Here is a 14,722-nt window from a genome sequence, read left to right as displayed (position 1 = left end):
TCAATCATTTTTAAAGATCAGTGATGTGTTATTAGTAAAAAGAGTGTTTCATAGGTATTAATAAATTAATTCCAATCTCATTAATTTCTATATATGAGAAGCCGGTGTATTATACAATAATTTTTTTTATGTATTTATGCTATTGGTAAGTATATTTTATAAAAATCATGATCCACCTATACATTCAATTTTGAATAGTAAGAAAAGTTGTTATAACAGGAAATTCATATTTAAGAAAACTATAAAAGTTATGTACAGCGGATACAATTATATTTAATTTAATTAACATAATCAATTATATTTGTAACGTTTTTTTATTTTGTTGTGTTTCTTGATTGTATGTTGACCGATTGTAAGGTTAGGTGTGACTGATTTATAATTTTCCTAAGGTTTCATTGTATTTTTCATATTTTATGTTGATTCTATCTTTTTAAGGTGAAGATGAAGTGGAACATTTTATTTCTGTTTACACTTGTTTTGGGAGCATACACAGTCTTAGCCAATGACGATGATGTAGATGACGAAGCTGTAGTTGAGGTATCGTAAACTTTTTTCATACATATATATTTTGCTTAGAAAATTTTTGCTTTATTAAATATAAATGAGTACCTATTAGTTTCAAACTGCTTACCAATTTGATTATTGCTTAAATCACTAAATGTTTAAAGCTAGATGATTTTTATTTACTTTATATAAATTTTGGAAGTGAAATGGTGTTCAATTCGGTTCAAAACAAAATTTTAAAAAATGGCCGCATGTAGTAATACTTGTTAGAACAGAGCCGGTGATTTTGTTACGATATACAGAATTGCATCTATCTGCTATGAAGTATTTTAGTCTCTGGAACTTACAATTTATCGAAAATGGAAAAATATAGTTTTTTTTTGTAGTACTTTTGTTAAATTGGTATTGAAATACAATTGATTCAGAATTCTGTAACCCGCTGTCGAAAAGTGGTAGATTTACGTTGGCAACACGCTTGGAAAATAAATTATCCGGTCGTATGATTTTAACAGGAAATATCAGCGAAATTTAAAAAACATCAGAAATTTTGATTCCGTCAATGTCAATAATGAAATCAATCTAAAATTTGCATAAAAATTGATCATATTAAATAATTTTCAAATAATCATATTAAATGATTTTTAAAGAAAAGGGAAAACAAATTATAAATAATATTTTAACACCGCAAATAATCTGGAATTTTAGGAACATGATTTTTTGTAGTTACTCGAACCTTTTCATACCATGTATATATGAAGAATATCATAGTATATTAAGTTTAGTCCCAAGTTTGTAACGCATAAAAATATTGATGCAACGAAAAAAATTTTGGTATAGGTGTTCATAAAATCACCTAATTAGTTTTTTTCGGTTGCCTGTCTGTCTGTCCGTCTGTCAACACGATAACTCAAAAACGAAAAGAGATATCCAGCTGAAATATTTGCGTGTTCAGGACGTAACAAGAGAGATCGAGTTCATAAATGAGCAACCTAGGTCGATTGGGTCTTGGGCCCGTAAGACCCATCTTGTAAACCGGTAGAGTTTGTAAACATTGCTGTTTACTCGCGAGCTGGCAAATTAGATGCAAATTTTATAGTATGTATTATATGGGAATTTCAGTTATGAATGTGTGACTATCTAAGAGTGGATACCTTACTTACGTGTCGTAAAAAAACGAAACGATTGCGTCATCAACCCTGTCTATACATGGTATGTCAACAATTAACTCAGTCAGTTGTTGGTTTTCACTTGTTTTATTTAACATTTTGTGACACGTAAAACGATTATTACTATATTTGCCTTATATAATTTCTGATTTTAGTAAAGAACTTAAATTTTTTTTTAATAAGAACACTAGGTCGCTGCCGCTAATTGTTTTTGGTTACTTATACGTGATAACGCCCTTTAGTTTTTCTCGCCAAATAGCGTAATCCCAACAGTTACTGGTTTTTGGGGTAAAGAAACGCAAGCGGCTTTTATCATTTGCATTCGTACCTTATGTGAATATATAATTTTATTTTTCGATAAAAAAAAACAATAAAATTTTTTTTTTTACTTTTGCCATGAATCTTACGGTTTTATTATCTTTTTAATATACTTATAATGAGTCACTGAAAACAGCATTGTATAATATGAGTAAATGCTTCGTAAATTTGTGTCTTCGTAACTTATTTATTAATTTTATTAAAAATAATTAGGGCTTTTCATTTAAAAAATGATTTTTTTTTTGTTTCGGACAGATGTCATGCAAGTAAAGATATCACATATCTTCTATCTTTGTAAATTCAAGTAAAAATATCACATATCTTCTATCTTTGTCAAAAAGCGCTGTTTGATAAATGTAAAATATTTTAGATTTTCTTTAGTTGAATAGCTTTTAGACAATTGTCTGAAACAAAAACAAATCTATGAAAAGGCCTATTGAAACGGTAAATTAAAATAACAAGTTGGGTTGAATCAGTAACAGAAGTAATTTTGGGTTGATTTGAGTGGATTTATGTTTTATTGAGCTATTTAGGTCAATTTTTTCTTATCTATAAATTATTTATATAGTTTTTAATGCCGCATTATTTGCTGCGTTCATAAATTAACATAAAATGTATATTATGTATTTCGTGGCCACATGTAATTTCAGTCGTATTAAAATCCGTCTAGCTGGATTATAAGCTTCCAAAAAGAATCCAACTCCCATTAACTCAAGTGAAAGAATTAAATTATGAATTGGAAAAATTAATTTAAGTAGAAAAAGTATATTGGTATTCATGAACCTTTGAGCTGACATTAAAGCAAATCTGTTGAGTTTAAAAAAATAAAGCATTTCCAGCACTAGTTTTGTATTTTACAGTTTACAAGATAGGTTTTTGAAAGACCTGTGACCTAGCTCCTGATCTCGAAGTCACTTTTTATAAAATTAAGTGGGTGGCAGAGTATACTAGAAACAAAGATTTTGATATATAGAAAATGCCCCCTCCACCGAAATAGGGTATTATCGTTAGTCAAAAATAAATGATGAAATTTGAAAAAAGTTAAAATTTATGTAAAAATATACTTAAATATTCTGATTTCGAGTCATAAAAGCACATTTTTCTTTTAAAATGTTAAAATTAAAAATCGTAATTTTTAAACTGTATATCACGTGATCTAAACGCGGGCAAGCTTTGCTGTGATGTCATATCGGTATGAGCCATAGACCACCAATTAGTTTAATGTAGACAGCTGGTTATAATATATCCATAGATAATAAGTATTTATATTTATTATAATCAGATGTCTATGAAAATATCTGTCAAACTTATTGTGTTATTTCGTATAATGATACCGATATTACGTCACATTGAAAAATAATAACTATACATAACTGAAAGACTGTTGTTTGTATAATATGAGTAAATGCTTCGTAAATTTGTGCCTTCGTGACTTATTTATTAATTTTATTAAAAATAATTAAACCCAATAGGGCTTTTCATTTAAAAAATGATTCTTTTTTGTTTCGGACAGATGTCATGCAAGTAAAGATAACACATATCTTCTATCTTTGTAAATTCAAGTAAAACAAGTGAAAAGAAACAATTGACTGAGTTAATTGTTGAAATACTGTGCATAGTCAGTGTTGATTTCTTTATCACATAACACATACAAAAATGTATAGACAGTGTTGATGCGCAATTGTTTGTTTTTTTTTTGACGTCACGTCAATAACAAAAGATATTCACTTTTAAATACACACACACACTGATATTCCTATATTAATATATATGTACTATAAAATTTGCACCTAATTAACGCCCTCGTGGGTAAACAGTGATGTTTACAAAAAAATGTTTCAAACAAAAGTTGTTTATTTTATTATAAGGAACATTTTTTACATTTAAACTTTTGTTCTATCTCTAACGGTTTACAAGATGGGTCCTACGGACCCAAGACCCAATTAACCCATGATGCTCATTTACGAACTTGACCTCACTTTTTACGTCCTGAGTACGCTGTAAAAATTTCAGCTCGATATCTTTTTTCGTTTTTGAGTTATCGTGTCCACAGACGGACGGACGGACGGACGGACGGACAACCGGAAATGGACTAATTAGGTGATTTTATGAACAGCTATGACAAAATTTTTTTCCTAGCATCATTATTTTTAAGCGTTACAAACTTGGGACTAAACTTAATATACTATGTATATTTCATATATGCATAGTATAATATGTATATTTCATATATGCATAGTATAAAAATCACATATCCTTCTATCTTTGTCAAAAAGCACTGTTTGATTAATGTAAAATATGTTAGATTTTCTTTAGTTGAATAGTTTTTTGACAATTGTCTGAAACAAAAGCAAATCTATGAAAAGGCCTATTGAAACGGTAAATTAAAATAACAAGTTGGGTTGAATCAAGAAAGACTGTTGTTTGTACCAAAATATCAACAAAAGTATGGAATCACCAAAAAATCTTAAAGAATTTACGTGGATTTATCCGAATAAAGCTTTCGTCATTTGAAAAATGGTCGATTGATTTATTATTCACGGGAATTTGAAAAAACCGTGAATAGTGAATATTCATGAAATTTAAATTTGGTTCAAATATTTTTCTTCCGTAACTTTAATGACTGGAAATTTGAACTAAACCATTATTTTAGTAATTAATATCTTTTTAATTACTTAAATACAGCATTTTTAAGCAGTATTTATATTTTTTACTTTGTTATAACGGTGTAAACAATGAATTAAAAATATAAAAAAAATACATGAATATTCCCTATTATTGTTTATTCGAATAATTATTTGGATAAAAAATTATTCGAATAATGCCCATCTCTGTTACCATAGCCGTTTCTTCGATTTGATACATTTAATTTCATTTTAAAGTTAAAATCTCAAAAACTACCTGCTACTTTAAAACTATCATATTTTTAAAAGTGTACAAATATTGACGATGCTGTCTGTTTAATGATAAAATTTATTTTATCTATGTGCAAACAATGTACAAATAAATAAAACAATTTACATAATTTTTTTACGTTAAATTTTTTTTGTAAAAAATGTTTTATTATTCGGGTAGGTGTGGGTAATTTTTAACGATTCAATAATATCAAATTTTTTAATGTTTATAAATTAATTTATTATGAAAAATTTAACAAAAAAATAATTATAAAATGGCCGAACTACGAAATAGTTTTAAATACACAAAATTTTCTTTGCCGCCGATTGGAAGTTAGCAATTTCCTTAAAATGGTTTAAATTTTAGCATTTATTAGAAACAGTCGCGCTCTACCACACAGCTCTGTTTGCCTGGGATTTTAACATAGAAATTCCGAAAGTTACTTAAATATTGTATTTTATAAAAAACTACAAACTAAAAACTTATTGTTTGAAATAGGATGAATACGTGGAAGAAGCCGATGATGATGACATTAAATATGTGAGCCCAGATGTTAAAAATGGACAATATCATTTTGCTGAACATTTTGATGATATTAAAGAATTTGAAAAAAGATGGCAACGCTCGGAAGCCACAAAAGATGGCATCGACGCGGATATAGCAAAATATGATGGTATATGGAGTGTTGAAACTCCACAACGCGAAAAATTAAAAGGCGATTTAGGTTTAGTACTTAAATCTAAAGCAAAACATGCAGCTATATCCGCACAACTAACAAAACCATTTGAGTTCGTTGACAAACCGCTTGTGGTACAATATGAGGTTACGTTACAGGATGGACAAGAATGTGGGGGTGCATATTTGAAATTATTATCATATGGACGTGGTTCAGAAAATTTAAGACAATTTACTGATAAAACACCATACACAATTATGTTTGGGCCAGATAAGTGTGGTAACGATCAAAAATTACATTTTATCTTCCGTCATCAAAATCCAAAGAATTTCTCATTTTCGGAGAAACATTGTAAAAAATCAAAAGATCGTTTGGATGATATATTTGTTGATAAGTTACCACATTTGTATACGTTGATTGTGTACCCGCAAAATTTATATACGATTAAAGTCGATCATAAGATTGTGAATGAGGGTAGTCTTTTGGAAGATTTTACGCCACCAGTGAATCCACCTGCTGAGATTGATGATCCAAATGATAAAAAGGTAAGAATTTAGGTATTTTTTCCTACGAACACTACAGTTTAAATTTTCCGATAGACTAGCTAAAATATGCAGGGTGTTCCCAAACTCAAAACTCATATTATTAGGACAGAAGAATGTCGAAGCATATTAATGATATAGATCTTTGTTAATAATTTTCAAATTTTTCGATTAATATTACAGTGGGCCCCCGGTAGTCCGGCAATCGTTTTGCAGGGCAGTGTCGAACTATCGAATTTGTCGGATTATAGAGTACTGCCTAAGACCCCCTGTAGCCGAAATTTTTTACAAAAGAGTACCTTGTAATCCGGCAGATCGCAAATCCAATGATGAAAATATTCAATAATACTTATCTATTTACCATCGTAAACTTCAAAAAAATAATATTGGTATTACGGGGGACGCCGGATTAGCCAGGGGCCAAATTACTGGGTCCACTGTAGTTAAATTGAAATTTTGACAATAAACAAAGTATAGAAAATAAAATTTATTACAATTATATATTTATATCCACTTAGCATTTTTTCTCTTTTGTTTAATTATAATATGTTCTAAAGTTTAATATAATATGTTTTAAAGAAATTAATCGGCAAAAAATTAAATTTTGTTAGATTTTTAAACTTTTGCAAATATTAGACAACTTAGAGAAAAAATATGTTTTAAGCGATGATTAACGAAGCTCTAATTCGTTAATTAGAATTTCATTCTCGATGTCACACTTTTATTTTCTATTGCTTCATTTTTTAGGAGATAATTCCGTGGAAGTTCGAATCGAAAAATCCCACAAATAATTGATTTTCACGATTGTAAATCTTGTTTATTTGTTTAGCCCGAAGATTGGGACGAACGTGAACAAATCCCTGATCCAGATGCAATGAAACCAGACGATTGGAATGAAGATGCACCAAAAAAAATTCCCGATCCAAATGCGGTAAAACCTCTTGGCTGGTTAGATGAAGAGAATCCGTTAATACCAGACTCATCTGCTAAAAAACCTGAAGATTGGGATACCGAAATGGATGGCGAATGGGAACCACCATTAATAACAAATGCAGCATGTGAACAAGCACCAGGTTGTGGGGAATGGAAACCACCACAAATTGATAATCCAGAATATAAAGGAAAATGGCGTGCACCTATGATTGATAATCCAAATTATAAAGGGAAGTGGAAGGCAAAACGTATACCAAATCCAGATTATTTTGTTGATGAACATCCTTATAAAATGACTAAAATTGTAAGTAAATTTTATTTCTTATTAAGATAAAGTATATTTTCATTCATTATTTAAAATGTACAAGGTCTGTTGCGCATAATATTAGGAAATCGAAGAATTTAACTTAAATGAGTATTCTTGAAGAACAGGCCTTGTAATTTTTTTATCATGTTATTATCTTTAATACTTATATTAACTTTTTATACCTTAAGCCCAGTGTTGACGATCAGAAAACCCTTAACCCTATGAGGCAACAGCATGATTTAAACAACTTGTGAATATGAACTTTGGGGATCCGTCAATAATGTTAATTGTCGTGCATAAATATAGTTAAAAAAGTTTTTGATTATCTGCGCCATAAGAGTAGTAATTTTTGCCTAAAAGTATACCTGCGGAGGCTTCACACACACTATACTCTACAATGGTTGTTTTTTTTACAATACTATGGCTGTTTCTGTAACAACACACAATACTCTACTATAGCTTTTCTGTTCATCTTTGCGTTATTATATCTCAACAAAGAAAAGATCAATAATTTTTTTTCTTTTATTAAGTCAGAAAAAATACATAAAAGTTAGTTTTTAGAAAATATCCGACAGTTTTTTTCTAAAATCAAAAAACTTATTAAACGCAGTCTCTCTAATGCTCTCCCCATTAATGATACGAACATTAAACGCAGCCTCTCTAATGCTCTTCATGTTAATGATCCGAACTTTAATTAAGCATATCTCGAGATAGAGATGATAAATTGACTTCAAATTTTTATGTTAATTGTGTTATGATATTCTTAATAAATATACAAAAATTTGGAATTTTGTGAAACTATGCTAATCAAATTTTTTAAATTTAATGTTAAATAGCTTTGTCAATGTTAGATACACATTTCTGACAAAAATTTTGATTTCCGTTTAAATATTCGACTCATCCTTAAAACTCATAAAAACTCGAATTTCTTCCATTTACTTTTAGAAGCAAAAGATTTCATTGATAAATTTAAACTTTGATTTTGGTCGAAAATATTAGAACTCAATATTTCTATTTGAAGTAATACTTTGGATAAATAAATTGTGAAGGGTCATTCACGTCTATCACAATCAATGAATAATGATGAAATATTATGTACATTTGTAAACATGACATTTACATACATAAATTATTAATATTTTGATCTTATTAAAACAAAGTAAATATCTTACAGGGTGGAAGTCTTACAGTTTATATAGTATTATTAAAAATGTATTTTTTTTAAAAATTACATCATTTTATTGAACATAAATTTCTTTTCGAAATGAATTTAATTTTGTAATTTTAATACATTTTATTCTTAAAAATAAATTAAGTATTAGAAAATTTTATCCTTCTATAACATTTTTAGAAAAGAAATATAAAAGGTTGATAATAATAGCGTTCATTTTAGTCATAGTGAATAGATAAAATTCAAAATTCAAAACGATCATTTTATTTAACATTATCGTGGCCTTTCCATGTTTTTTTTTTTTTTTTTCTTTTAATACAAAACATGAGGTTGCCATTTAAAAACTTTTAATCTGAGGTATATTCTAACAATTTTAGGATAAATGTAGAGTTGGTAAGATAAATCTAGAGGACCCGGATTCCTGTCCTGGCTTATGTGTAATTCTTTCAATTTTTTCTATATATAATTTTCTTCTGATACCGTGGAGTATTTCTGATTTTTAGTTTTAAAGTGTTAAAACGGATATTTCAGTTAGCTGAGCTTTTATTTTACGAATATTTTGATATCCACAAAATATTCCAATCTAATTTATATTTGTTTAATTTTTTTTAAATATTTTTTCAGGGAGCTATTGGATTTGAACTTTGGTCGATGTCTAAGGATATTTTATTCGATAATATAATTATCACAGACGATATTGTTCTAGCAGAATCATTTGCAGCAAAAACATTTGATTTAAAACGTAAAAAGATTGATAAGGATTCTGTAAGTATTATTTTATGAGTATTTTTTAACGCAGGAGGGAGTTAATGTTTTATTTCAGATAAATTTTTTATTGATATTATTTTTTTTATAAAAAAAAAAACATAAAATATTAGGTATCCTTATGGGGCAGACTAATGAAAGCAACAAATTATCGACCCGGCTGGTGGGTTATGTACTTTTTTTATTGTTCTGTACCCATCACAATGTATATTTGGTATTTACGAAAACGTTATGTTGAGGTAAAAACAACAAGTTGAATCTAAACCAGTTGGCGCTAGTTGTAAAAAAATTTTAAGCTTATTACGATCTAGAATATTCCAAATTTATTGCATTTATTAGATTTTGCTAGTTTAGTTTAAGTAGACAATTGAATTCTGTGTCTAGGAAAGTTTGTGGTCACGTTTGCTTCGCTATACCCATGATAATCCATGGATTTGGGCTGTATATGTACTGGCTATTGGACTTCCATTGGTACTTATCATATTCTTTTGCTGCAGTCCAAGTTCTCCAAAGGTAAGTGCTATGTGCTTAATGTATATTTGGAAATTGATAATAAATAGAGTGTGTTTGACTTAAAATTTGATGAATTTGTATATATGTGATATAAAGCGTTTTCTTTAAAAATATTTTTATTAAGGATGTATGAGCGTGTATGATAAAGTAATTTTAGGTAGTAAACAAATAAAAAAAAATATGTTTTCAATTTTGATAGTGAATTATGCTATAACTTGTCATTGCTAATATGCTAATATGTTTACTTTCAATTAAAAAGTTTTTTTTTAAATTTATTTTCATTCGTAAACGATGGTTCTCTTGAAAAATCAAAGAAAAATAAGATTTTTGCACTTTGCAAAAAGTACACGGTTAATTGCTATCTTTTGCCACTTTACTAGCTTCGAATTTTGCTTGAGAGAAGGGGGATACGGCATTGGATTTTGAAAATTACCTTTTTGAATATCTTGTTTTGTATTACGTATCTGGTCTTTTAAAATATCATTATCAATTGCCTTTAATTCCTTACTTCCGTTAGAAAGTGGCTTTTTAAAGATAATAATTTTTATTTTTTAAACATCTTAAAAATATCATTGTCAAATATTTGAGATTTTAATGCTTTATTCGCAATGTGAAAATTCAACATTGTTTAACTCAACATATAGATAAGTTTATTTTATAAGATTATACAATAGATAAGTATTAGTTCATGGAAAATTTTTATATTAAGGATAAAGATGAACAACATCCTAAAAAAACTGATGTAATAACCGAAGATATTATCGAAGAAGTTGAAAATGAAGAAGAGTTAGGTGAAGGAGATGCGCCGAAACCATCAACAAGTAAATCTAGTTTAGAAGAGTCCACTGCATCGGAAGGTACTCCTGAACAGAGTGAAGAAGCATCTGGTGACGCTCCTAGAAGAAGGAAAGTGCGAAAAGACTGAACATAATTTAGTATAAACTGTCATTTTTAACAGGTAAGATATATTTTGTTTTTGAAGTAAAATCCAAAAGGGCATATCTAGAAATCAGTCAAGGAAGCCACTCACGAAGTTTCAAGTATGTATTAATCATTTTACAAAGCACTCTATCTGTCCCACAATAGAAAGCACTCTTTCTGTCCCACTACAGTCTACAAGTTAAAATTTGTAAAAAACAGATCTTCATTGTTACTGATCGTTTAATCTTGAACATAATTTTTCTTGTGTACTTTCTAGATACTCCCTTGCAATTAAGAAAAACAATTTTCATTAAAATTTTGTTGTTGTGATTTTCAGGTTAAAAGCTAGTCTTCTTTTTCAATAACAGTATATTTATCCAGAAATTAAAAAATAAAACATATATGTCCTTTTTTTATTGATAGCAACAAAGTTTTTCATAAATTCAATATATTATTTATATTGTTATTAGTTTGATAAAAATAAAACGTTTTTATTGGTGTTTTGTTTTTAAAAAATCAATAAATTTAATCTAAAACATTCAGAAGAATCCTAAAAAAAATCTGTGAAAATTACTGGACATTTATTCTATATTCGATATTTGTATATTAATATAACTTCAAATTCTCACTAATTTTTTAGGATTTATATTTGGATTATTTAGATAAAACATGCGTTAAGTATGCGTGTGAAATTTTTATTTACAATTTTCTAAGTACTTATAGTATGTTTTTATATTTATAAAAGCAGTTAGCTTCAACCATTTTGACTACATAACTATTGAATAAAAATATATAACGGCCTCGATTAATTAAATTAAATTGTTTCTAACCGTACTAGAAAAGTTTGTTTATCGTAACTAAATTAGATGCTGCTGTTACTGTTAATCAAACTATTATTTTCCCTCCATTTTGATCTCTATAAAATTGTTCCACTAAAGTAGGCCGTTTTTTAAAGAGAGGGTTTAAAATTAATATACTAATAAAAAAAAAAAATTCTAAAAATGAATTGTATTTCAAATACGCTCTTCTCGTGTTCCTCACCTAATTGATTGAATTTAGAGTGGCTATTTGATACTGAGTTTTAATACGTAAATTATATTATTTTTTAGTTATTCCAAAATAATTTTTTATTAACTCATTTACTAGGCGTGTGTTCTAAAATCCAATCTAGCACTCTGATACGACGTCAATCTTCACGACATCAGCAAATAAGCTGATATTAATTCAATTTAATTCACTGCTGCGTTGAATTCAAAACACACGCTGTATTTCACAATTTTAGATATTGGGAAATAAAGTTATTTATTATTAAGAGGTCGTCTCCTCTAATAAACATATTTTCTTAAAATACTCTTTTCCAACTTTTCTAAATAATTTTATACATTTTATTCGAGTTTATTTCAAAATGAAATACGTTTTTCTTCAAACTTTTGCACTGAATCCTCAATATATTCATGAAACCTCATGAATGGGAATCATTTTGGTTTCAATCAAGACGCATAATCAAAGCTACTAAATTTCGAATAATATAGATATTTTACCTTCATTTCCTCTCTTCTGGCGCTCTAATAGAAAATCAAATACGAAATTTTGTGTGGGATTCATTGTATATTTTAGAATCTTTTGACGGATAATAACTTGTTGCTGTGAAACTATACACTTGGAAAAGTTTGAACTCACTTCACTTATCTCTAAATTTGATTGCTCCATCAAATCTTAGAGATTTGAACTCGAATAAAATATCAAATCCGTTTCTCTAAAACTTTAAAGAAACTAACACGGGATCTTTGTGTTAAAAATTTTTTCAAAAGTGAATATTTCGTCGATTTTTCCAGCATTCCAAAAATAAACAAAATTTTAGGAAGAGTAAGATTAAGGCCTCATAATAAATATGTAAATTTAAATAAAAATCTTTTTCCTAAATAAAAATAATTTTTGAAATCGTATTGTAATTTGAGAAATATTCTATTTAAAGCTTATTTTATGTATTCTTTGTAAAATTTCAATTTCAAAGTTCATAATTTGCTCAAAACTGTATGGGTCCCAGGGTCCAACTATAATAAATCGTCTAGTCCAAAAATGTTTTAATTATTCTTATAAATTCAAAAATTAAGTCGCTCTAAGGAATCTGTTGGTTAAAAGAAATAAATTATATCATGAAATTTTATCCGAAATTGACCACCTTTTTTGAGAAATTGTGACCCATTTATAAGTTATACAAAATTCTGAACCTCTAATTACTATTGATTTAAACAAAATCGAAAGTGAAAATTTCTTCTGAAATCAACTCACCTACGACCTACTACATGATTTTAAAATATAGAATAATACCTCGAACGAGATTTAACTTGGATGTTACTCTTTGTGCGTTTAAGCCTTTTTTACTTTGTAGTGAGCGATATAAACTTTTTGAAGGAAATATTATGAAGAAACATTTGTCATGTTTACTACAATATACGTGCATATAATACAGAGTGTTCGAAAAAATAGTGCAAAAAAAATTACTTCATAGTACCATATGTTCTTAATTTGATTGTGTTAATTTTTTTGTCATCCTTTTTCGAATACTGTATAAAGATCCTTAAAAATCGTGTGGCCAGTAAAATCGAATAAATAAATGGATAATTTAGAATATTTGAAATGTCATTTTAAAACGACAATTTTTACAAAAATATGTAAATAAGAAAACAAATCGTTAATACAAGATATCTTAAAAAAAAGTTATGCTTTTTAAACTGAAAACAAATAATTTTTTTAGTGTTACACATCTTTTTGAGACATTTTGTATCGATGATAAATAATAATAATATGAAAACAAATTTGCATTTTTGTATATTTCTTGGAAAATATTCCATTTGAAAGAAAAAATAAGTACCATAATAAATATGTGAACTTAAAATTTTAGTATTATAATAAGCATTTATGAATAATTAATTGAGAAAAAAAAATACCATTAGTAAATTTAATATTAAATGAATTATCTTCGTTTTAGTTATGCTTTAAGTGTTTTGTGTTTCAGTTAGTCAAAATGAAAATTGTAAAAGGCCCGATGCAAACGAACTCGTCGGTCTTCATATTAAGATTGCAAACTAGTTGCTAAACAAATTAATTAAAAAAATTGATTTTAATTAACCGTGTAACTAATTGGGCCTGAGTATTTACATCGTACGCATAGTCAAATAAAAAAAAAAAAAGAATGAGAACAATTAAAAAAAAAATAAAATTCGATTTCATTTTTACCAAATAAAAAGTTATAAAAAAAAAATTGCAAATTAATAATAGAAATTTTGCATATGTAAAGTTGTAAACTTGCCCCCAAAAGTTGCATTTTGTTATACGTATGCAGAAATTTGTTGGTGGGGATATACGACTGGGAAATTTAAAATCTTTAGAATTCTCTAACCAAATCTTGTCGTACAAAATATGAAACCTCAAAACAATTATAACTCACCTTTTTGTATCGAAATTATTTTAAATATATATATAGAGATGGATAAAATAATTATACGTAATATAAGTTTAAACCTTGCGTAAATGTTACACACACAATTTTTTTCGACTGATTTTTAGTTTCATTAACACCAAATATTCAAAATAACGTTTGCGAGATATCAGAGGCTAGCTGATCGTCAACATTAATATAATCGTTAATATTCTCCAATAGTTTCTCAAAAAATACTATTCTAGTAGATTTTTTAAATTCGACGAAAACGAAGAACCGACGAAAGACTTTATGAAAACCAGGACCACAATTTATTTTCAATTAAAATTTTATAACACGACACGCGCCAAAGTAAGAATAAAAATACAATGAGTAGCAAAATCGTTAAATTAAGTATAAATCTATGATCTTTATATTCAGCTGGATCACCTGATAAAAGAGATCTTAACAATAATCTCGAATCCAAGAATAAATTTGAAATTTATAACTTTTTAATGGATAAAGATGTATTCGAATTTTTTCAAATCACAAACCCTTATGCTATCAGAGCTATTTTTTCGATAGGATCC

The 14,722-nt window shown here is 27.8% G+C and overlaps 1 protein-coding gene across 2 annotated transcripts; it reads left to right on the top strand.

Annotated features, from left to right (window-relative positions):
• On the top strand, positions 1–11,161 carry LOC123291375 (calnexin-like). 2 transcript variants are annotated; one of them, XM_044871642.1, is made up of 8 exons: positions 1–145; positions 436–537; positions 5,382–6,104; positions 6,931–7,338; positions 9,137–9,277; positions 9,662–9,790; positions 10,500–10,748; positions 11,049–11,161. In XM_044871642.1, the coding sequence occupies exons 1-7, from the start codon at positions 137–139 to the stop codon at positions 10,713–10,715; spliced, it is 1,728 nt and encodes a 575-aa protein (XP_044727577.1). In that variant the 5' UTR covers positions 1–136; the 3' UTR covers positions 10,716–10,748; positions 11,049–11,161. The 2 variants fall into 2 exon arrangements, with proteins under 2 accessions (XP_044727577.1, XP_044727576.1); XM_044871641.1 differs by lacking the exon at positions 1–145 and adding an exon at positions 237–357.
• The last annotated feature ends 3,561 nt before the right edge of the window (positions 11,162–14,722 follow it).

The sequence above is a fragment of the Chrysoperla carnea genome, chromosome 2 (assembly GCF_905475395.1).
Source record: "Chrysoperla carnea chromosome 2, inChrCarn1.1, whole genome shotgun sequence".
NCBI classification, from domain to species: Eukaryota; Metazoa; Arthropoda; class Insecta; order Neuroptera; family Chrysopidae; genus Chrysoperla; species Chrysoperla carnea.
Note: the sequence above shows the minus strand (reverse complement) of the source record. Positions and strands in the feature narration are given on the sequence as shown.